Source organism: Indicator indicator, chromosome 2, assembly GCF_027791375.1.
Source record: "Indicator indicator isolate 239-I01 chromosome 2, UM_Iind_1.1, whole genome shotgun sequence".
Lineage (NCBI taxonomy): Eukaryota > Metazoa > Chordata > Aves > Piciformes > Indicatoridae > Indicator > Indicator indicator.
In genome coordinates this window covers 30,842,669-30,868,388 of record NC_072011.1, presented here as the reverse complement: position 1 = coordinate 30,868,388, position 25,720 = coordinate 30,842,669, and the positions used below count along the sequence as shown (strand labels likewise).

General features: G+C 40.7%; 1 protein-coding gene across 1 annotated transcript in view; it reads right to left on the bottom strand.

Annotated features, from left to right (window-relative positions):
- The window catches only part of DISC1 (DISC1 scaffold protein), a 206,596-nt gene that overhangs the window by 152,748 nt on the left and 28,128 nt on the right, over positions 1-25,720 (bottom strand). The window contains exon 3 of the mRNA XM_054395013.1: positions 2,103-2,253. Coding sequence (XP_054250988.1) covers positions 2,103-2,253 — 151 coding nt within the window. The remainder of the gene's footprint in view (positions 1-2,102; positions 2,254-25,720) is intronic.

The window sequence follows — 25,720 nt, the reverse complement described above, 5'->3', positions numbered from 1 at the left end:
CTATCCTGGCTGACTCAGAACTAATGGCCTGCAGCCCATGTTTGACCTCTGAGTCTGTCCCAGAAAAAACAGGACACTTGGGTTCATTTCATGAACATGGTATTGTATCTAAGCTCAACATAACCAAACCTGGCTCCTACCACCTGCCTCAAATATCCTGTGTCGACACTGAATGCATTCACCTAAAGCCTTATCTCATAATGTAGTCATGTAAAACAAAACCAAGGCAGGAATTTCAGTCTCACGTATTAAACAAATAAGCTGCCATATGCACTTGTAATTTAAAAAGTTCTTTATTTGCAGCACTATGAGACTGGCTTAATTACAGCAAAACTGTAATGATTTGGTCTTCTGGGGCTAGTCTAATTATGTTTTTAATTTTCCATGTGAAAAAAAGAAATATTTGGTGTATATTTTTTCCAGTTCAAAACGAGAATAAAAACTGAAGCACACAAATTTTCCTTGAAGAAGTGGTCATGTTTTCCATCATGTACTATCTAAAATATTTTCAGAATAGAAAAATGTTAAACACCCCTGTTGAAGATACAGGGTACATTTCCTGCATCAAGACTACAGACAATGTGGTGTGAAAGGCTACAAGAAACAAGTGGTGGGGGTGGGGGGAGGGGAAGGTGGCACAACATTCAAACTCAAGCTCAAAGAAAGGAGTACACAAGACAAAAAAATTGAAAATTGAACAGAATATTTATCAGACCCTGAAGAATAGCACTACTCTCAGACCTGTGCAAAGAGAGGAGTTACAGATATAATCATCTGAAGAACAAGCACACTTTCATAAATGTATATATTTTATATATAAAAATTACATATACATTATTGAGGAAAAAAATCCAAACAGACTATGTACTTCAAGGATGCTTTAGTGACTCAGCTTCTATGACACCAAAGAGAACACTACCTCTAAAGCCAGTCATCATTGCAAATTAATGCATAGCATAAACACATCTTAATGACAAAATACAAAATTTTGTATCTTAATCTCTAGGGAACCAGGTTCTTAGGAGCTTTAGAAGGTAATAGGAAGCAGCTCTAAGTGCAGTTTGTTTTAAACCTGCCTTATTACTATAGAGGCTAAAAATACCCTTAAAAGTCTCACATTTTGCAATAAAATTCTATTATTTTTACTGATTTTATCTAATTATCGAAATTACAAGCAGATGGAGCACACTGCAGGCTTTATATATACAAGATTCCAAAAACAATGGGGTTTTCTTATTTCATTTTTATTACTGCATTTGAGAACAATTTCCAATACCGATGAAGAATTCTCTTACTTCCAATAACAGTAACCAGGAGCATTGCTGAAAAAAGAAACAGAGACAACTTTTTCTTCCTAAACTAACTACCTCCCTTGGGTAATCCAGCACACCTCATATTTCCCCAATCTTTGAAGTTGTTATCCTTTCAAGAGAAGGCTGAGAATTTATTTTTGTGGCTTTGTACAGTGCTAAGCACATTACTGCCACCTAACAAGTGATGAAGCTCCCAAAGATCTATGTAGATCAAAAAGAATCTGCTTTTACTTTATATTTAAATATCCTCTAATTGCTTGAAAAGGAACATCAGAATTAACTCCATGGGGTAACTCCATGGGGAACCACTGCTCAAGCTGCCTTGCTGTTGCAAGCTCAGTCCTCCATGTCATGGATTCAACTCATTCCCACTCAAAACCACAGAGAAGAGTTCTATTTAATTCACCAAGTCATGATGACCAGTGTTTTTTCAGGGCAACTTCTGGAGACACAGGCTAAGGAGAAGGGGTGGAGGGGTGGCCCTGTACATTAGGGAGGCTCTAGACACCATGGAACTAGAGATTAAGGATGATGGGGTTGAGTGCCTGTGGGTGAGAATTAGAGGGAAGGTCAACAAGGCTGACATCCCAGTTGGAGTCTGTTATAAACCACCCAACCAGGATGGAGAGGTTGATATATTATTCTATAAGCAGCTGGAGGCTGTCTCAGGATCACCAGTCTTGTCCTAGTGGGTGACTTTAACCTGCCAGATATCTGCTGGAAACTTAACACAGCATTTTGAGAAAAACAGAAGTGTCATTTTACATAATAAGGAATCAACAAACTTACCGATGATCAGCAGCCCAGCGCAATGCTACTTGTGTTTGGGTAACAAACCTATCCAAAAAACTGCTAATTGAAGGATGTCTTGAAGGAAGCTGAAACTGTAAAGATTTTTTCTCTTTCTCCAGTTCTTCCAGTCTCCACCTAAATTTATCAGCTATAAATTACAAAAAAAAAAAAAAATTACTTAATAGTGACAAAAATATTTCATTTTACCTGAAGAAGAAAAAAGGCTGATAACTACGATGCAAAGTTACTTTCTTCTATGAGAAGGACAAAACTGCAGGCTGCGTAGAACTTTCATGGAGTTTTAATTTGGCAAGGCTCCAGTGAATTGGCTCAAAGTTATCATCTGTGCTCTTTTCCTGGAATAACAGCTCCGAATTTAATTCTAAGAAAGATCCTACTTTTCACTGCTCCAGTATAAAAACAACCTTTGATGGCAGATGTACATTTAAATTCTGGTATTTTAAAATAAAATTACATTGTTAGCAGGCCAAGAAATAAAGCATCACATATGCTATCTCAGCAATATATTTCAGCAGAAAATGCACACACAATTAGGGCAAATAAACAATTATCTGATTCCAAGCCCTCCTGAATTATACTTATTTTCTCATCCAACAAAAAGACTTCAACTGCAAATAAAAATAAAAATGGTCCTTAGGACAGTGCTTTAACTCTACTATAACTACCAATTTCTTAAACACTTCTCTATATAATCTAGTTCTTTGTTTTCTTTCCCTGTGCAGAGAGTAAAGGAATATAGTTCCAATTGGAAATTATTATTTTTAGTACCTATATAATGTTAGTTATTATAGAATCACAGAATCACAGAATTAACCAGGTTGGAAAAGACCTTCGAGATCATCAAGTCCAACCTATCACCCAACACCATCTAATCAATTAAACCATGGCACTAAGTGCCTCATCCAGTCTTATTTTAAACTCTTCCAGGGACAGTGACTCCACCATCTCCCTGGGCAGCCCATTCCAATGGCAAATCACTCTTTGTGTGAAGAATTTCTTCCTAACATCCAGCCTAAACCTCCCCTGGCACAGCTTGAGACTGTGTCCTCTTGTTCAGTTTCTGGTTGCCTGGGAGAAGAGACCAACCCCCACTTGGCTACAACCTCCCTTCAGGCAGTGGTAGACTGCAATAAGGTCTCCCCTGAGCCTCCTCTTCTCCAGGCTAAACAACCCCAGCTCCCTCAGCTGCTCCTGTGGGCCTGTGCTCCAGACCCCTCACACCAGCTTTGTTGCCCTTCTCTGGACACATTCAAGCAACTCAACGTCTTTCTTAAACTGAGGGGCCCAGAACTGGACATAGTACTCAAGATGTGGTCTAACCAGTGCTGAGTATAGGGGCAGAATGACTTCCCTGCTCCTGCTGGCCACACTATTCCTGATACATTGGCCTTCTTGGCTACCTGGGCACACTGCTGGCTCATGTTCAGCCTACTGTCAACCAGTACCCCCAGGACCCTTTCTGTCTGGCTGCTCTCCAATCACTCTGTCCCCAGCATATAGCTCTGCATGGGGTTGTTGTGGCCAATGTCTAGAACCCAGCACTTACATGTGTTAAATCTCATGCTGTTGGACTCTGCCCATCTGTCCAGCCTATCAAGGTCCCTCTGCAGAGCCCTCCTACCCTCTAACAGGTCTTCACCTGCCCCCAGCTTGGTGTCATCTGCCAACTTACTGATGATGGAGTCAATCCTCTTGTCAAGATCATCAATAAAGATACTGAACAGGATGGGGCTCAACACTGATCCCTAGGGAACACCACTAGTGACTGTCTGCCAGCTGGCAGTGGCACCATTCACCACCATTCTCTGGGCCTGGCCCTCCAGTCAGTTCCTAACCCAGCACAGAGTGCTCCTGTCCAAGCCACAGGCTGACAGCTTGGCCAGGAGTTTGCTGTGGGGGACGGTGTCATATTCTCTATAGTGCCAGTACACTACCAAAATCACATACATGACAGATACCAAGCCTGGCTAGTCCAAGTCAGAACACCTTTGATGATACATCAAAGGATTTTGAGAGTTTTGAGCTAGCTCACAAATGGAAAACCTTTACAGCTCAGTAATTCCCTCATGACCTCGCTGCCTACAGTTTTGCATAATTAGCATTCCTTCCCTTCTAACATTTTTAATACAATATGTTACTATCAGAATAACATCCATCTGTGCATGCTTTTTACTGCTTATTTTCTTTCTCTATCCTCAAAGGGTTTTTAAGAAGAGGGATTGCTTACATTTTCTGGTTCAGTGAAATGATCCATTTTTATAATAATCTATCATTAATATTGGTCTCCTTTCTGCTTCTGTGCAAATGGGGTGGAATAAAGACACTTAATGTACTGAGACTGTATCTTCTCCCAGACTGTTCCAGAGCAGTTAAATTAATCTTGTTATTATTAGAGTGCAAAATGCTGCCAGAAGACACCCAAGTTACTGCAGTACTGAGGCCTCATCCCAACAAGCACAAGTAGGTGAGCCACATCTACTATGTGTTTCTCAGGGACCACAGCTGATGAAGAGATTTGTCCTATCCTATCACCACAAGGAAACTGTCATTTGGGGCCACAGAGACTCACAAGTCTACACTTTGATGAGAAAAAAAACATTAGTTGCATTTTGTATGGAAATTCAAACATAGCCATCAGAAATATCACTTGTTACAAACAGAAAAGCAAGGGTTGGATTGTGACCAACGACCACTGAATGCCAAAATGGGTGGAAACACCTCTTTTTACTCAAACCATTCACCACTGGACCTCCTGTGTTACCCAGGTGGGAGTTGTAGCAACCCCCTACAGCCACTTAACACTGTCATTGTTCTTTGGCGTAATTATGCTTGCAATGTGTTTGTGTCCAGTTGTTTCATCATTCTACTCTGGCCCATCCTGGCCCCAGAAACAGGCTATTTTGGGAAGAAAAACAGATGAGGGTATCCACATGCCAATTCATTTTCTCTCTCATTAATTCTTGGCTGCCTCCTGCTTGATATATTCTAGTCCACACAGTATTCAATTAGTTTCTACTAACAGACGTTTCTAAATAATTTGTTCCACTGGCATTTTATAAGTACTACTGCTGGCCATAGCCGCTTGCTACATCTCAGCACTAAATGTTTTTTCATTCTTTCAGTATTGTGGTTAGGATTTCCATCTCAACAGATTCCAGCAACACCAAGGCTTTTAGGCTTGTCTGCTAGAAAGGAGACCCCTTGGTTTGACCTGACTGATGTCTTCAGTGTGTGGAGAGACCAAGGCACCTCACTGCCAGCTGCAGAGCAGGGAGCCACATAAATAAGGTTCATCTCAGTCCAGCTTCCAGCACTGTGGTTCAAGAGAGATCTGGATCAAGCAGAAGTAATGGAAAGGATCAGCAGTCTAGCAAATGGAACATGTGAAAAAGAGAGTAATAAGCAGGATTCCTCAATATAGTGGAGATAAAGACCACAGGGAGTAAATTCCAGTACTATTGCATATCAGGAAGCTGCAAAGAGTGGCAATATCATGCTTTTCACCTCTTCTCAGAACTTGAGTGCTCAGTAATGAGCCTGAGTGGCAGGGCAAGACGTAAGAAAAATACCTTAGATATAGTAAAACACAAAAACTAATTGCTTGGGACAGACAGGAAATCTCCACTACTGTCGGTCTCACATAGTTTTTAAGGTTGAGACCAGCAAGATCAAATGTGATTTTCTGAGATCACTTCCAAACACATTTTCTAGGATTTTTTTCAGCCAAGAAGCAGACATAGAAGGCCTTTGCTATTCATAAGCCATCAGACTCAAGGACACCACTTTTTAACCTTCACTTTAGTCTTCTAAGCATATTATTCCATCACAGAATCCCAGAGCTCACCATTGGACTGAGACATCGAAAGAAACCACAGGCACTCAGATGCCTCCCTCACACACAAAGGCTTAATGCTTCATTTCTTTGTCCCACACTTTGATGTAAAATGAACCAAGGTATGCAGTTTGCATTAAAAAAGCAATCCCTCAGTTTGATCAAGTTCTTAAATGAAGCAACTTTAACTTATGTATTCAATACATACTGCTCTACAGACAAGCATTTAGAATAAGGCTTAACTGTCTTTACCAGCCTTTTATTTCACTGTAGCTAGCTATATTACCAGCTTTTTATTTCACTCTAACTAGCTATAGCTAGGTTGTTGCTTTGGGGCAGGCCTATGGATACCCTAGAGGAAGCTTCCACTTCAGTGCAAACAGCAAGAGTTAACCCTTAAATTACTCTCCATCCTGATTTTTTACTTCCTGGTGCACTTCAGGCATCCTACTCAATTTCAAACCAACTGAGAGTACAGGCCTTGAAGATGCTGACTAATTGAGAACATTAAACAGACAAGAGTCAGAATTGCATTGTCTCCGAATATCATGTTTGACAATGGTTTGAGCAAAGGAAGCAATTTCCATCATTTTTAATTGACCATATGAGAACATCCAGTTACCTCTCTACTTTTTTTACATTTTCTATTATTGTTTTTATTCCTTCAAAGACAAGGTTCACTTTGTCAGAAGTAATTACTGTAATTTAAAAAAATATATATATTTACAAAAGTCATCATAGTAAGAGTAGAACCTCATTTGCCACACACTGCTATTTATACTTATTTATGTCTGTTCTTTGCTGATAGGTGGGAAGATGATCAGCTATGCTATTCTACAAATTGCTGTACATTACAAAGTGTTTCTCCAGCTAGTTCAACTATATAGGCTACCTGGTCCTGCCCCACAATCCTGTAAACAGCCCTCTCCTTTTTCCATTCACTTTCCCTAAAAATCTGAAGGACCCCATGCATTGGAACACAAGTCAGTAGAGCAGAAGACCAGCCTGGCTAAGCAGAGAGCTTTGGGTAGAACTCAGGAAGAAAAGGAAAGGCTACTGGCTATGGAAGGAGGGGCAGACAACTCAGGAAGAGTATAAGACTCTTCGTAAGAATATGTAAGGAGTAAATTAGAAAAGCCAAAGTGCAATCAGAACCAGTGTCATTAGAGATAATTAAAAGAGCTTTCGTAAGTATGTTAACAGTAGAAGAGCAGCTAGGGAGAACCTCCACCCACCACTGAGTGAAGAAGGGAACCTGGTGACTAAAGACAAGGAAAAGGCTGAGCTGCTGAACTTTGCCTCAGTATTTGTCAAAGACACCAGGTGTTCCATGATGGTTCATCACCTGGATCTAGAAGACAGGGATGGAGAGCAGAAAGCAGCCCCCACAATCCAGGAGGAAATGATCAATGGCCTAGTGTGCCACTTACATGTGCACAAGTCTATGGGACCAGATGTGCTCACCAAGCCACTCACCACTATTTGTCAACAGTCGTGGCTAACCAAGGAGGTCCCAGTTGACTGCAGATTAGCAAACGTGACACCCATCTACAAGAAGGGCCACAAAGATGATGCAGGGAACTACAGGCCTGTCAGTCTGACCTCAGTGCCAGGAAAGGTCATGGAGCAGGTCATCCTGAGTGCCATCACACAGCACTTACAAGACAGCCAGGTGATCAGACCCAGTCAGCATGGGTTTATGAAAGGCAGGTCCTGCCTGACTAATCTGATCTCCTACAATAAGGTGAGCTGCCTAGTGGATGAGGAAAGTGCCGTGGACATTGTCTGCTTGGACTTTAGTAAAGCCTTTGACACTGTCTCCCACAGCATTCTCCTTCAGAAACTTGTGGCACAAAGCTTGGATAAGTGCACTCTGTGCTGGATAAAAAACCGGCCAGATGGCCAGGCCCAGAGTGTGGTAGTGAATGACACCCAGTTACTAGTGGCATCCCCAGGGTTCAGTAGTGAGGTCTGCCCTCTTCCATACCTTTATCAATGATCTGCACGACGGGACTGAGTGCACCTTCAGTAGATTTGCAGATGACACCAAGCTGGGTGGCCATGTCCATGTGCTTAGAGGGTAGGAAGGCTTTACAGCAGGACCTGGACAGGTTAGACTGATGGGTCAAGGCTTACTGTATGACGTTTAACAAGGCCAAGAGCCAGGTCCTCCACCTGGCTCACACCAACCCCATGTCAAGCTACAGACTTGGGGATGTGTGCTTGGAAAGCTGCAGCTTGGAGAGGGGCCTGGGGGTTCTGGCTGACAGTTGATGCCAGTGGCATCCTGGCTTGTATTAGAACCATTGTGGCCAGCAGGGAGGTGATCATCCTCCTGCACTCAGCACTGGTGAGGCCACACCTTGAGTACTGTGTTCAGTTCTGGGCCACACACTACAGAAAGGACATTGAGGGGCTGGAGCACATCCAGAGAAGGGCCTGGAGCACAAGGCCTATGAGGAGCATCTGAGGGAGATGGTTCAGTCAGGAGAAGAGGTTGTTGAGGGGAGACCTCATCCCTCTCTACAGCCACCTGAAGGGAGACTGGAGTGAGGAAGGGTCAGCCTCTTCTCCTTGGTAGCAAGCAACAGGACTAAAGGATATGGTTTCAAGACTCACTAGGGGAAGGAGGTCCAGGCTGGATGCTATGAAATACTCCTTCACAGAGAGGGTTATCAGACACTGGAATAGTCTGCCCAGGGCAGCAGTGGAGTCATCATCCCTGGAGGTGTTTAAGCAGCCTGTGAAGCTGGCGCTTAGGGACATGGTTTAGTGTTTACCCTTCAGTGCTGGGTCGAAGGTTGGACTGCACGACTTTTGAGGTCTCTTCCAACCAGATGTTTTCTGTGATTCTGAGACCTAAACCAGGATTTATGTGGTTTACACATAAAACACACGTTACAGCCCAAAAATATTTTTCTCACCTGCTAGATACTTTCAGGTAACCTCTCCAGCACTGATTTTCTTAAAAGTTAAAGCTTCCAAGATGATGTGGTTTGTAAGAACCAAAGAAGTCCCAGGATCAGATCCAGAGACTCCTCCAATGGCCTGTCACACAGAGCAGTGGGCCCTTAGCAAGAAGGCTGAGAATCAGAGTGCAAAATGCCTCTTTACCTTGATACTGTTCATGAACCTTCAATGTCTGTCAGCTGAAAGACTTCCTGAGCAAGACTCTATCCCTAGTTCACTTCACTGCTCCAAGACGGAAAGTGGGAGTGAGGGGTGTTAAAAAAAAAAAAAAATTCACCAACAGGTGGACATCTATTGACCAGAAACTTCTCTATTCCCAGACTACTACCTATGCTTCTAGTCTCCAAAATATATTGTAACATAGAATTTCAAAATGGAAATATGAATTATTTAAATACACACCCTACTTGGTAATGTCAAAATTAAAGTTTGTCAGCCTTATTAGGTATTTCCTTTCTATGTATTTTCTACTTCAAATAAAATCAACATTCCTTCTTCACTTTCCCTGCACATTAATAACTTTGCCACCATCATGTTCAAATTGTATCACTCATTTTCTAGGACAGAGATACTTATATTAGCTAAAGCAATGCTACAATGACTATAAAGTGAGGAGTCTGATGCAGAACTCGAATATGTGACTGCAAACAGCCAGAGAACAGACTAGCAAGTAAGGTGTCTACAGCCCAATTACAAGCATTGGCCTTCCACAAAATTACTTGCAGGAAAAGATGCAATTCCTTGCAAGTCCTAACACAATGTATATGCATAAAAGGGACCTTCAGATTACATTTGAATAGATGAATAGCTAGCCCTTACCATGTGCTGTCTGGCCACTGGGCAGAGGCAGCATGGGGCTGGGGGCAGACATTAGAAGCACGTGGTACAACAGGTGCAGCAGCTGTACCTCAGACCTATGGCTACCCTGACTATGAGCACATCTGCAATACAAAACAGTTCAGTACTGAGGCCCCAACACCTGCAGTTCAGAGGGTCTTACTTCAGACTAGGTTTATGTAGTCCGTCCCATGGATCAAAGGCTAGTTAGTAGTTGGAGCCCCTCAGATACACCTCTAAAGCACATCTTCAGACTTTGTTTCACCTGAAAGAAAACCAGTCCATGCATTCCTAGGCTGCTCTACAATGCACAACAAAGCACAGTAAACAGGAAAAAGCTCATGCAAGTATTCTGAACTGAAATGCTATTTGGTCCTTGGAATACTTCCAGCAGTCAATGGAAAAAAATACCTTCTGGAAAGGCCAGAAAGCAGGAGCTGAAGTTTTCCAAATAAGTCAAACACTCATGTTCAGTTCATAAAAGGCTAGAGCATAATGGTTGCTAAAGCAAAACACAAAGGAAATCACCCCACTTAGCCACCACTTAGTTTTTTCCATTCTGACCAAAAAGGCAACTTCAAAACATTCAGCACTCCAGATGTGCTCCAGAACTATCAAGGGCACCTTGAAGAACAGCTGAGCAAACCAAACTCTTGGTTCTGAAACACACTTTGGAGTCAGAAGCAACTGCTACAGAATTCACCCTAACATAGTAAGGCCAAAATCCGTAGATGGTGTCACAGCTGCACAGTTCTTTATTTTGCGCATATTCCTCGGTTATTTGAACTCTTAATACAGATGACCGCTGTGGTTTAAGCTTTTCCTGGAGTCCAAAAGCCCAAATTAAACAGATTTAGATTGCCTCCCCTCTCCCTTTTTCCCAGTAGGGAAAAGCAAACTGGGCAGGAGGAGAAAAGAGAGGTAAAATTACAAAAGAGACAGTCTTGACTTGATTTGGAAGTAAAAAAGGTAAGTTTAACAAAACATAAAAGGCATTTGAGTAAAAGGAAGGTTACAACAGTATAAGGAAAAAGGGTAAATAAAAATAGATACAAAACCAGACGCAGCTGGCAAGGGATTCTGTGGATACAAGATGGATTCTCTTTAGATGCAGTCCCTGGGAGTCTGAAGCAGCCTGGATCAGGCCCAACCATGTGGTTACACAGGTAACAGCAGCAGCAGGCTGTCGGGAAGGTGAGGGCAGGAGAAGAGAACAAGGCAGGAAATGGATTCCCTTAAAAAGGGTTGAGAACAAGAAGGGGGAGTGGAATAGACTTTGATCCGGGGACCCCTCCCATGGTCTCTCTGCCCACTTGGGTCAGGTTTCTTTTGTCCACCTGGGGCTAGGTTCTTTTCAGCCCACACCCTCCTAGGCAGGGTGTAACCTAGCACAATGATGAACCTAATTCCTGCTTTACCTTGCTAAGATGCTAGAGCAACGTTTGCCCCCAGTTCTGGTGGTATTTAAAGTTAGAAAACTAGTAACCTGAAGAACACAAGAGACTAGGTCTCTTGCATTCCCAAACAGACTCACGGCATTGGAGTAGCTAAAATGCACAGTGATGACCTGATGTCACACACGATGCCACAAGCTTCTGCTGCAGGCCACATCAGCTGTTACTACCTCTCCAATCCTTTTTTTTTTACCTAGCAACTAGACAACAGTACACATAAATCAGGTGAGGGAGCAAAGGGAAGGAAACCTGGCATTTGAAATAGTCTCTGTGAGAGAAGCAACAGAGAACATTGAAGGATTTCTTAGAAAAATTGCTCAAGCAGACTCCTTGTTTCCCAGCAAGCTCTCCATTTTGCCCCCATCAGTCCATAGCAGTTACAAGCCAGGAAATCGCTGCACCCTTGAATCTTATGTAACATTCCAGAATTTAATGAACCAAATGTCAGTGCTTCAGCAAAGTTGGGAAGTCTAAAAGTGAAAATACAAGAAGAGACGTATTTCAGAAGCTATACGTTTTATAAGGAGGAGGTCGGGACATTGGTAGATATTGATTTCACCCCTCTCATTCATATTTAATTTCAGAACATTCATTTAGGCTTTGAACAAAAAAGCTAAATTCTCAGAAGTTTCAGTCGTGCCCTGAGGCACAACACCAAGTTTCCCACCTACAGCTCACATCCTAACATTCAAGAGTCTGTGCTGTATACAAAACTTCTTCCTAGAAGGGTACTAGTGCAAGCCTGGAGTAGACTTTCAACCTAAGTTTTGACCAGTGCCCCAATTTCATAGAACATCCATAGCTGCAATGCTGATGACAGATTGCCACTCAGATCTGTAACGTTCTCAGTCTCTCAGCAATGAGAGTTAAATGGAGCAGTGATTTATGGGCACAAGCCCTAGGGCTCATTGAGATGTGAGGCTGCAGGCATCTGTGTCAGCAGGAAGATGAGCAACAACCCACAAAGTCAGAAACGTTCCCCCACACAACTTTGGGAAAGAAGGGGCTGAGAGCCCAGCAAGATGTGTCAGAATGCTGCCTCGGGTGATTAAGCTGTTACTGGTTGAGGACTAAGTGACCTATCATGGAGCTGGAAGTCCTCCAGAGCACCAGAGAGCACCCAGGGGCTGGACAGCCCACATATAAGGGGAGTTCACAGAGAGTTCTTCCCCTTTTCCCCTTGCCTCCCTTCTGCCTGCAGCAGCAGCCACCTCTCTGGTCTGCAGGGGAGCGTGGTTTTGTTGGCCTTGCAGCATAGCTGGGGCCTGGCGTTCTCAGCTTGAGGGGGGGAATTGAGGCCTGGTAAGCCTGGCTTGGGGGGTGCAGTTTGGCCTACTTGGGGCCTACTGAGGCTGAGGGGCAGGGAGAGAGGGGAAGGTTTTGGTCTGGTCTTGGCCTGGTTGAGGCCCAGTGGGCCCAGATGGAGAGCTAGGCCTGAGCTGGTTTGGAGCATGTGTCTATACACATCCTTTAGCCTCTGTACCTTTTGTATTTGATTTACTTTTTAAAGAGTATTTCCAATTCTGTGTGAGTGTGGTTATTTGCTTCTCTGGGTTAAATTCATTCTGTCCTCAGTCCAGAGCTGTTTTCAGCTCAAACCATGACAATCTCTTAAATCAATTGACTAGCACTAGAAAAATGTTGCTTTCCCATGTTCCTTTCTCATCATCACCTGCAATGATGTAGGCTGAACTATCCTCCTAGCTGTTCTTTCTGAGCTGAACTTACAGGACACCAGGACATCGCAAAGTCCTGTAACAAACCAAGCAGCTATTATGCAACATTGTCATCTCACAGAGGAGCCTCCAATGGATTTTTACCATACTAGAGAAAAAACAGGGTTTTTTTCCTTTTTTTTTTTTAAATCCTACTCCAATAAATTTACAATTTAGGTTTACAATCCTACTCCAATGAATGGCAGCCCAGAGAGGACAAAGAATCGGACACAGTACAGGTGAAAGTGACCACAATACTTTCAGCATGACCAGAAGCAGCTTAATCTTCACCACCCTTAATCTGATGCTTCTGAAAAACATTAAGGTTTTATAGTATTTTGAATAGCAACATTTGTAATAGTAAGAGCTTTATAAGTATTTTATGCTGCAGCATAAACTAGCCACTTCCATGATTTTCTAAATGTTGGAGTAATTACTTTTTTCAGGAGCATAACATGAATTACAGTTGCTGAAATTGTGGATGGTTTTCTGTTTGTGACACCACCTTACTCTTCTCTGTAAATGCACTGAAACAAAGGTATAATTCTGTGTGTCTATTCCAAATAGTCCTTAGCTTCAAATTTGCTGCACAAGGGTTTTCATGCATAGGCATTTTTAGAGGCATCATTGCTGTTTCAGTCATGTCACAATACAACAAAGAATGTGCCCTGTTGACTGTTTGCTTTTCATGTTCTTCTGCAAATACAAAATTTCCAATAAAACCAAAACTGAGATGCTTACATTTCCAGTATGAATTTAGAGTAAAAATAATTTACAATAACATCAAAAGGTACATTAAGGGAAAAAACAAGCTGATAGCTGGTGCACTTTATTTGATATCAAAATTATTTTGTAAGCAGTGCTGACAGTACTGTCACTACATATGAAATTGTACAGAAATAAAACCGTACTCCACTGATTCCAGGCTGATTCTGCATTTTTTAAAAGTAAGGCTATGCAGTACAATAGCATAGCTTCCTACTCTGAATTAAATTTAACTCATAAAAAGATCCCACAGGACAAGGAAGCTAGCAGAAATCAATGTAAAGCTCCTTGGCTTGCAATATAACTCCTTTATTTTTATTGGAGACAATGGAGGATGAGCTTCGGTAAAGGTTTCCAGTCAGCACAGTTCACATCCATGAACAACCAACATCAATATATTAATGTTGACTGAGGACAATTCAATCCCATTTCACTGTGTCACTTCCCTTGCTCCAGAAAGCTCTAAGCCAACATCTGCTTTTCTTCCCTACCTCTGAATAAATGCCATGGGTTGATTAGAAGGCAGGCCAGTCAATTAACAGTGCAAAAATGCAACACTCTATAACCAATTGCACTATATTGTGAGATACCGACCATTTTTTAAAAGCAAATTCTATATACTCTAACAAGAAATTTAAATAAGTAAATAACATAATAGACTAGAACTGGGCTTTTATATCAAGGATTTTATGACTAGAGTCACAGTTACACTATGTTGAGATTTTTTTGTACCAGGCTGTATTTAAGCAGATATTGTGAATCTAAAGTGCTTTGTTCCAGCTGTCAAAGGAAAGGCTCTATTGTTATTGCCTAACCTGGATACACTGAAAATACCATCCTAAAGCACAGCATTTAAAAGATGATTTATTTTTTAATTTAAAACTAGTATAGATAATTTAAGAAGCATTCTAGAAAGGTTTGTCTTCGTACTTTTAAAAGGCATGCTCTAAAAATGCACAGTAAAGGAGCAAAAAGTCTAAGATAAGAAATACCAATTAGTAGGTCTAGAGTTGATTTAAGTCAAAATTTGAAAGAAAATAGCAGAGATTTTTTAAATGTGGCATATATTGAATTGTGCATTGTTCCCCAAATGCTATAATACATGAAGAAATTGGTTTGCAGGTCTGCTTAAGAGACAAGCTACAGATCAGCACCACAAAACACTGTCTCATAGCATTTTGGTTTATCTTCCCTCTGTGGCAAGACATCCCGATGAAAAGGTATCAAATGTTCTTTCTTACCGAATGGATATTACTGACAGAGAACTATAAAGAGAATGTAAATACATGCACACAGCTGCAAGCCAATTCTCTGAAAATTACAGTGGGGAACTCTACAAGGAAACTTGAAACTTTGCTCTAGAAACAAAAGGGAAGAGAGCAGGTAAAAAAAAGTCTTTGTGGCAACTGAACTGAAAACACCACATGCATTCATTAGGGATGAGTACCTGAATGCCACACTTTTGCTTTTGGTTAAAGAAAACCTGTTTTCTTCCTCTCTTGCTCCCTGCATTCCTCTTCATGAGTTCCCACAGTAGTGCTCAATGTTTCCTTGTATTCCAGGTCTTTGCTCTCATATTTAGTAGTCTACATAATCTCAAGCATATACATCTAATTTCTTCTTTCATTGTTCCTTCCTTATCCCAGATGCTCTGCAAGAATTAAAACCTTACCCTTGATTAAGCTGATACCCTTCCCAAGCATTCTAGATGAGTAGCAAAGAAAAAAAAAAAAACAACCAGCTGTTCAAAAACTACTGAAGATGCTAACCTTATTCAGCCCAGACACTTTTTCAGCCTAGACAGTTTTCAATTTTCACCATCCATCACCATTCCAGCACCAAAAAACCTGCTGTTCTACTTCATCCAGAAAAGGCCATATTCTAAGAAAGCATGTAAAAGAGAGAATGGTTTATAACATTTGTAATTTGCACTCAGACTATTTTACCTGTCATAAGTTAAAAATCAAGTTAGAAATTTTTTAATTTCATAGAATTACAGAATGGTTTGGGTTGGGAAGGACCTTTAAATGTCACCTAGTCCAGCCTCTCCACAAGCAGGGATACTATCATCCATCTAGACCAGGCTGCTCAGAACTGTGTGCAACCAGACATCGAATGTTCCCAGCATCTACAACCTCTCTGGTAAAGCAGTTTCACCAAGTTTATCATAAAAAAATTCTTCATCTAGTGAGATACAAAAATTTCCACTAGCTCAAGGAATTTGAATTCAATGGCAAAGGAAATCATTTAAATACAGAGTAGTTACTGACTGTATCTAGTGACTTACTTCACACCCTTCCCTTTAAACTTGGCCTCACTGACCAATTCCCACTCCTCAGCAATTCAGAAACACCCTTATATCCAATTTCTCTCCACTTTGTTTCTGCCCCTTCATCCTCTTCCTTTCCCATACCCTCCACCCAAACTAGCATCTGCTTCTTAGGTCCCTTTTCTTTCTTAAAAGTGATTTGGGTTCCTCTTGGATTTCTGATGGGCTGACAGATATACATAGCCTCTCTTTTCCCCAGTCACACTCCAGATTGTGATCAAAGATTAGAATAAAGTTAACTCTTAGTGGAGCACAGATACGCAAACCCAGACAAAATACAACTTTATAGCTATTTGAGCTACACGCACGGTTTACTTGGCTTACACAAATACTGAGCTCTTGCCCGTTTCCTAACTACCATCTTCAACGGTGCTTTCCCAAGACTGCTTTTGGTACCAAAGCATAAGCAGAGTAAACAAAACAATCTAAATAATTTTGGGCAGTGACAACTGTAGTTGGATCCTGCAACTGTGGAATTAAAAAAAAAAAAAAAGTTAAATCAAAACAAAAAAATTAGAACAGCAAGTGTAAAAGTTGGAAATGTACCTTTTTAATTTTTTTCCTGTGTCTTAAGAACACTTTGTCCAGTTACATTCTCAAAATGGCACCAAATTCTGTAAAATAATCAGAAATTTTGTGGGGTTCAGAGGATCATGCAAAGCAAATTCCTCTGTAGAAACAGATTCTCAATCTGACCTAGATAACCTCAGAGGAGGCACTTACTATCTAAAAATTCAAAAAGCACCAGTCCAGCAAGCTCACACTCTAAAAATCTGTTTGGTAAGCTGTTTCCCCTTTTTCATGGCCTGCAAGTTTCCATTGTGAAGATGAGCAGATAACATGCTTCCCTTGAAACAGTAGCTCTGTGTTCTGCATATGGGTGTCCTGAACGGACAAACGCCAAAATATGCCCTAACCCAGACAATGGGCTAAGCACCTGTGAATTTGCAAACTTGGACATTTCCTGGGGTCCAGGGAAACATGTAGCATGTGTAACTAACCTTGTAACACACCTGTGAACTGTGTGTGCCTCTGGACACATTTGAACATGCCCCATTCTACTGGGTGAGCTATCAAGTTTCTCTGTTACCAATGGACATTAATTGTGTTCGGACAGTATTTAAACCAGCCAAGAGGGTAGGTAATTTGCCTTGTTCTTACCAAGAAAGCAACAACAGCCAAATGCTGACAAAGTTGCAGCGGAAAAGCCCATCCTAGCAGGCAAACTAAACTGGGCCTTGTACCTGGAACAAAGCAAGAGCCAAGCCCCACCAACAAGCATGAGAGATCTTGTCGAGCAGAAGGGGGAAAGCCCCAGGAGAACCAAATCCCAGAAGAGCTGTGCTGCTGCAGCCCGAAGCAACCAATGCTCCAAGAGCCCCACACTGGAGACACTGCTTGCCCAAGAGCAAAGAATTACCACGAATCGGTCTGAGAACTGAGATTAAACCCAAGCCCTCTCCACAGCCTCAGCGCCCGAGAGGAGAGAAGCTGGCCACCACAGACTGCAAGCACATCGAAGCTTCGAGAGCCCTGTGCTGGAGCACATGAGAGGAGAGAGGACACCTGAGCCCTCTCTGAGCTAAGAACCACCCACAGCCCATGAACCAGAAGAAACCACTTGAATTATAGTTACAGACACCGGAAACATATCGGACAAAGTAGCAAGCTGTGAGTAATCAGCTAAGTTGCTGCAGAATCCCTCTTGTGGGAAACCACAAATTGTGGCACCTCTATTTCCAATTGCTGTATTGGAAATTCTCAGATTTTGCTTAAACCGTTTAACTGTCTTCATATTCTTTGTATGTGGAATATATTACCCAAACCAAATAACAGAACCCGTAAATATACTTTATAAATAAGTTACAGCAGCGTCTGAAGATACGACCACCAGAATACTAAATAATAAAATATTTACATTTTATTACAGTGGGGAACAAAGCCTTGAAACACTACGATCTTCACCACAACACAGTCATTTATAACTAATCCAGTCCATATGGTAGGACAACAGGCTGCAAACAGAGCTGGTAACTCAGGGGTACCACCTGTCTGAAACAGTTCTATACCAACACATCTCAGTAGTAGCAGAGTCAATATACCCACCACATTCAACCCATTATGGAAGTTTCCAGACACAAGGAAGGTGGCAATTTTTACAACCTTAGTCAGAGCTGTCCAATTCCTCAAAATTCTGTTTTCCCATCCTCATCCATCCACCAGTACTTTTACAGAATTTCTTGAGGAATTAATGTCAAAAATATTATAGGAAGAAAAACAGCAATTAAGAGTTGTTTGATTTCCTTGTAGGAAGCTCACAAAACTATTCATCTACTCTGCATTGGAAAGACTGACATGAACATGTGAAAGGAATTAACATATAAAACCTCATGAACACAGGTATATTTTCCTTATTACTGGTTCCCATAAGACTCTAAAAACACTGAATGCTAACCAAAATAGCACAGAAACTTGCAAATATTAAGCACAGAGTTACGGGGGTAGGAGGGAAAGGGAATAACCCAGAAGTAGTTTCAGGCATAATCAAGACAGCCCATGTGGAAATAACCTTTTTTAGCCTAGTCTCTTTAGTTTATGTACATGTACATTTACACACACACACAAAAAAAAAAAAAAAGAAAAAAAAAGGCAAGCAGTAGGGGTATACAAGGGGTATAGAGCACTGTTTCATGGAAAGGGTTCTGCCCATGGATTTGGCTTCAAGTCACACCCTGTGTATTCTCTCACACACAAACAATCTCAGATGAATAACCTCATTTCCTTCACCTTCTAGGTGCTGTGTCTGTAAAAATGTAGATAGTAACAATTGCTCCAGAGGGGCCTCATTAGGCTTAATTAACACCTGTGTGAGACCTTCAGATAAAAGGATTGCTGTAATTACAAAATCTGAAGTGCTTCTTGCATAAGCAACCTTGTATTATCGCTTTCATATTTTGACCTTTTCTTAAAAGTTAGTGCCTTTTGTCTTTTACAGGACTCTATTCTCCATAAAAGACTACTACCTCCTGGAGTAACCTCTTAATTTTTTTTATTTCAAAAGCAGATAAAGCCCAGCCTCTGTTTCCTATTTGAACAAAAAAGATCCTGGAGTAGTTTGGGGGTGTTGCTGTTGTTGTTTTAGGTTTTTTGTTGTGGTTTGTTTGTTTCTTGTGGGTTTGGGGATTTTGTTTGTTTGTTGTTATTGGCTGGGTTTAAAAAAATTTAAGAAAATTTTGAAAAAAAAAAAACCTTTGTCCCCATATCTTCCTCCTTTTCCCACTCACACTTTACTTTTTTCCACTTTTTTCCATCATATGCTTTTCATCCTGGCTCTGCAGCTGTCCTCATTGCCCAGCACAGAGCACCGGGAAGTGATTCAGGCTTAAGAATTACCCCTAGAGCACACAAGGCAGCAGGGTGGGCTGCACAGGAGGATGTCAGCAGAGGCCAGTGTGGAGAAGACCAAGAGGTTCTTCAGGCAAGTTCCACAGACCTCTAAAACCACTTGAGTCCCCATTCAGTGAAGCAGTTATAAATGAGACATTGACCACCAAACACAGTCAGAGGTGTGGCTGGACTGTGTTCCATAGGAACTGCAGAGCTCAGCCTACAACAGCCATTGCAAAGAAGCCTGCTCTCCCCCAGCCTGCATGTCCAACTGGAGTAGAGCACAGCAGTGCCAATACACCTTCACTGGTTCTCCATACTTCAAACTATAATGCTTCAAAATTTTAAACACAGGCTTAGGGCCTTCTTCCAGCCTAAACTCATGAAGTTTCACTGCCTCCCCAGCAGGCTCTCCACCTGCTCATCACAGCCTTGTCAGGCTGGAAATTAGAGCTGCCTGACCCATATCTGTGCTGAAAGCCAGGTGACAATCAGAGCCAGGAGGGAACAGGAAAAAGAAGCAGAACAGGACTCTGATAGAACTTGACCTGTAGAGGCAAGGGCAGGAGCACCTGCTAGAAACCAAGCTTAGGGAGAGTGGTTTGGCTACTGCCACGCTCTCCCAGAAGGGATTCAGAAAATCAGGTACTCCAGAAAGCACAAAGGGTTTTCCCTTTTCATATTATCCTGTTGCAGGCCCCAGAGTTGCAGTTAATCAGACACAGGTTTTGCTTCCAGCTCTGCAGCTGAACTTTGTGTCTCCTGCATGCACGTAAAATAAACACATTAAAGCCTACAATCTTCTGTAGCATGCATTAACTACAAATTAAAACACTTCAAGAAACATGTTTTTAATTAGCACACAAAATCACAACAACTAATCCCTACTTTCTTAATGAATTACAATTAAATAGTATTGCTAGTGGAGTGAATATTGTTTTGTATTTCACTCCATATCAGCACACCCACCTGGTTTACCATGTAACAAAATAAGCATTTCTATCCAGCTTCACACCTTGACTCTGTCCAGCAGCATTCCTTTCTATGCAAATTGTTTGTGCACACTTTGAAATAAAAAAATAAGGATTACCTTAATGTCTCTAAACAGCAATCTCTATGAGCTTTTTTTTTTTCCCTATCCAAATACCTCCTGCAAATGCAACAGAACATAGCTGAGCTGCTTTCCCTTCCCCACATCCATTCAGTTCCTTTTACTTTACCTCAGCTGGACAGTTTGAAAAGAACTGTGGTAAAATATGTAGATCAGACAGATGGTATTTGCTGCTCTTTTATCAGCCCTGCTGCTCAATAGTTTTAGAAAGTCATGATAATTCATTACTTGACTAGTCACAGATCCTGGGTTCTGTTACAACTCTATCTTGCCCAGTTTTTAGGTGGAATGATTTTATTTACAGGAAGTATCAGAACTTTCATCCAGGGCAGAAAGAGATGCTGGATGTTATAACAAGACTTTTGTTCTTTGCTTCTAAATTTCTCCTCAGAATCACAATTTTCTCCTTGTTTTATTTCAGCAGAGAAAAGCAGCTGACCTCTGTACCTCCCAGATGGAGAAGTGGGACAGAGACTGCTTGACCCTCCTTTATAGTTCTCTTCTTTATACTATTTACCCTCACCCTAGCACATGCTCATAGCTCCCAATTCTTCCCAATAACCAGAATTTTTCTCTTCCCAGAATTATATCTGCCCATTATTTCTTTCATTTATTAATTAGCAACCAAAAATACTACTTATTTTTATATATATATATATATATATATATATATATAAGTATACACACACACAGAGATAATCTTTCAGGGAAGTGTATACAAATAAACACATATATCCTCCCATCCTCTTGGAAGGTGTCTTCCTTGTCAAATACTGAAAACTTTATCTGACTTTTATTTCTCTTCCTTTCATGGACAGAGGTGTTACGACAAAAAGTGAGGTTAAAATACAGAAAACCATGAGTATTTGGTTAGAGAAAAAGAGAAGAAAAAAGAGTTAATCCAATAGATTCATTTGAAATATCACTAACTGAGGACTATTTTGCTAGAAACTCAGTTAATTGGTGTTCAAATTGCAGTTTAGGTAGCAGTCATTTCTAAGCAGGATGTTTCTTAGCGATAAAAGCTATTTCCATATCTTTCATCATATTATTTACTAGAGGCTCTGCATTTCAACAGAGACCTTCTTCCAAACAATAAGCTCCTGTCAAGTTAGCATTCCATCAAACCTGTCACTTGCAACTCATTTGCTGCTATAGGACAAGCCGGCACATTGTATAAAGGTCAAGCGGAAAAATTTCCCTTCTACTACATCAGTGTCATAAATTGGCAAAGGTCACTCCATACAATAATTGCTACTACAGAAAATAACTTTGTTATCATTCACATTTCAAGTCATTCAATTTTTTTTCCCCAAGATATCTTTATCCCAAGCCATTCCATGATTCTATATGACAAACTGACATTACAGTAATTTTCTTGCAGCCTACACAGTCTAATGAGAACAACTTAAATTACAGGCTCTACAGCTTTCACAACTACATCAATTATAATGCACAAAATTACACAAGGACAACTTTTCTATAAAAACATGAAAATTAAAATGTCAGCATTTACTAGTAGCAACACCTTACAACTCTGAAGTTCCAAACATGACAGGAGCTCAAAGGGCTTTTACTGTATTTAATTAAAACTTTGAAGACTGGTATGGCAGGTTGATAACATCCCCATTTTACAGACAGCGTATCTGAAGCAGAGTGAAGTAGCTTGTCTATGGTTAAAATAGCAAGAAGCAAATATGATCACACATTCTAACAGAAAAACAATAACAAGAAAATCTGTTGTACTTTTCTTTCCTTTATCTCTCTATTCCTGCATAATAATTTATTCTCTCTCATCAAACCTTTCATGTAGTTCTCCAAAAAGTATTGCTCTATCATTTGGAACATCACAGTGTGTTGTAAAATGTAAAATTAACATGTACAAATACAGGAGTTAGCATTAGGCCACTGTAACACTGAAACTGAAATTCTAAGGATAAGCAAGCAACAACCTGACTTACACTGATGCATGACCCTTTTCAAACAAAGAAGTCTGCATTGTGTTGCACAATGATGGAAGAGAAAGGGAAGGAAGATTGTCAGTTTTGCCTCATCTCACTGTACCAACCGAAAAGAGATTCATAGACAACTCTGTGTACTCTCAGTTTCCATGATTAATGAAAGATTAAAAATTGAACTCTAGTGCATAAGATTCGGATCCTGTATCTGGGATGCTGGATAATTTGCAGTGTTGCTTATGTCTTACCAAATTTCCCAGATGGGAGAAGAATACAAATAAAAACTGTGTGCATCCTAAGCAAACTTTAGATGAAATCAAGAAGAAACAAACTTTTTGTTAAAGAAACATAAAGTCAGAGACAGCTGCAACTCTGTCCCTAAGATACAGAATAAATGTTAACTAGCTGAATATCTCCAGAACGAGGCTAATGGAAATCATAACATAATCACCACTAAAAACAGAATGAGGCCATCCTATCAATAAGAACTGCAAGAGATACAGTACAGATATATGAATACACACATATCTCTTTCAAAGCATTATTGCTCCATTAAAAAAAAAAATGTCCCATAGCATGGTCACATACAGCTCTTTTCACAGATTTTCACTTCGACAGGGAAGAGGAGGCTGGAAGCTGGCCAAGGGACATGGTGGCATTCTTCACAGACCACTGCCACTTCAGCTGCCACATGCAAGAATGGGAGTGATGTTTGTTTTACCCTCTGGCACATTTCCTAAGTGTGTCAAATTCAACTAGTTATTCAAAGATACTCAATAACAACACTATCAAGACCTTAGAAAGCCATACTGGTTTCTTCAGTGACAAGCACCGTGAACGATGGCAGCATTGCAATTTTTGGTTGCAGGCAGCTGCAGTAAAGCACATCCAGAAGAAAATAAAATTAGTCTCACTGAGCTTTCTTTTCTAGCTGTTTAGTAATGACGAATGTTCGGTGAATGCCCCTTGAGATAAGGATGCTTCAACCTTAACTGCATTAACACACTCATTCTGGAGAATGTTATTTATGTTTGGCTTTGTTTTTTTTTTAAGCTTCAAAGAGATTCATTCTTGTGTACATAAAATCTGGCCAGTTGTCTCCTACCTGAAGAGGAGAAAGCTTAAAAATTCATAATCCAAATAATCTGATATCCACTGAAGTCTGAGATTCTCAGGTGCACAGCCTAGCTACAGGCTGGAGTGGTTATATAAACCTAAGCTGCAGAAGAAAAATGGAGGTGGGTGGGAAGTGTGTGGGGTTTTGTTTGTTTGGTTGGTTTGGTTTTGCTTTATAAAGAACTAGAAATAAAGTTTACAGACGATACATTATAGTCTTCCAAGCACGATCCAACACCACGTAAGTACATACAACAAAATATGGGCAGCTTACACCAGCAGAAGAAATAAGGAGCCTTGAAGTGGTAAGAACTGCCAGGCTAAATCAGACTCAGGTCTGCCCAGCAGACCCAGCCCAGGATCCTGCTTGGAGCAGTGACAACTGGATATTTCGACAATTCCAAGGATGGGGAGAAAGGCTTACACAGGCAGCCTGCCAGCCTCTGGAACACTGCACATGCTTTTGGTGCCAGAAAACCCTACAGATCCCTTCAGCAGGCTCCCAGGACTACCATGCTGCCATACCTTATACTTAATGTAATTATGCTATGATTAACATTAATAAATAAACCCTTAAACAAAATTCTATTGTGCTAAGTTTCAAAAGCCTTTTCCAGAAATACTTTTTTTAAGAGATTTATGTCAAAGGTGCAATCAGGTATGATAGGGAATGCATCAAATATATATAAGAGAACAATAAAAAAATGCAACCAAGAATTTGCATAAAGTTTCAAAGAAAGCAATAATCTGAATGTTATGCTTTCAGAAAACTCCTCTGTACAGTTGTGTTGTCTCCTACATTATATCCTTGTTACTGACTTTCACTGATGATCAAAAGCCTTTTATTTTCAAACAAATTATACAGAAGTTCTCCCTGATGCTGCAAAATTTGCACTGTCATCATCATAATTTACTGTGGTGGGTCAAAAAATTCCCCCCAGCATTAAATTTGCCAGACCAGCTCAGTTGGAAGCAAATGAAAGCTGTATTTACAAGCAAAACTACAATGGAATGCAATGAATATGTACAAATATAGAGTATTTAACAATATTTACAGATATTTACAATTAATAAACAGCACAAGGACCCCCCTAGTCAAAGACCAGGTGAAGCTAATAGCTTCTCCCTCCCTGCCTCCCCCATATTCCCCCTGTACAAAAGGGACAAGAGAAAGGAGCCAAGAGATGTTAGACTTAGCCAAAACAATGAAGCCAAGGTCAAGCAGAAGCAAGTTAGTATCTCCCAGAGCAAAGAGGCAAGAAGAGAGAGAGATTGTTTTGGTACAACTAGTTTAAGTCTCCCATCTCTTCCAATGGGATCATTCAGAGCCATTGTTCTTTTCCTTTTCACACCCAACAGTGACTTATTTACGTTTTTACCACTTTCTGTTCAAGATCCGCAAAAATTTCAAGGGCACAAAACTACCACACTTATCTTCACCTTCTTCCTTCAGTTTTATCAGACAAGAGAATTAATGTCAGAAGTGCCAAAAAGTTAGAAATAAAATCTTTTATAAATAGCAAAAATATCTTGTGTCCAATTCAGATATTCCTGGTCACACCATCCAGTTTCACAAATCTTCCTTTGGGAACCAAACAAACCATTATTTGTCCTTATACTTAAACTAACTCTTTAAATTATTTACTTTTTTCAGGAAAGGACTGACATAATATATTTAGATATTAAGATACCCTCTAGCACTACAGCTTCTTCTCCTTTCCTAGCATGCCTTTATTTTCTTCACCTATAAACAAGACTTTGGCTTATTTACCTAAATCGATGAGCTCTAGCTGTGAAACAAGTACAGTCCTCTCAAATTTGGCAAAAAGGTTTGGAACAGGTTTAAAATCTTGATGGTGACTGGCCAGAAGGCTTTCATCAAGGCAGCGTGTGAAGTTCATCCAGTGTGTAGTTAGAGGAAGGGGCAATTCTGGCTGAACCCACAGAGATGCAGGCTGACAGTCCACCTGCAGTCATATCAGAACTATGAAAGCAATCACACCACCAGCAGCTTTAGCTTCAAGCAGTGACTTGGAAAGGAAAAAAAAAAAAAAAACAAAGATGTGTGAGCTTCAGGAGTCACGTCCTCCACTCCCAATATTAAAGCTAGCCTGGGAATT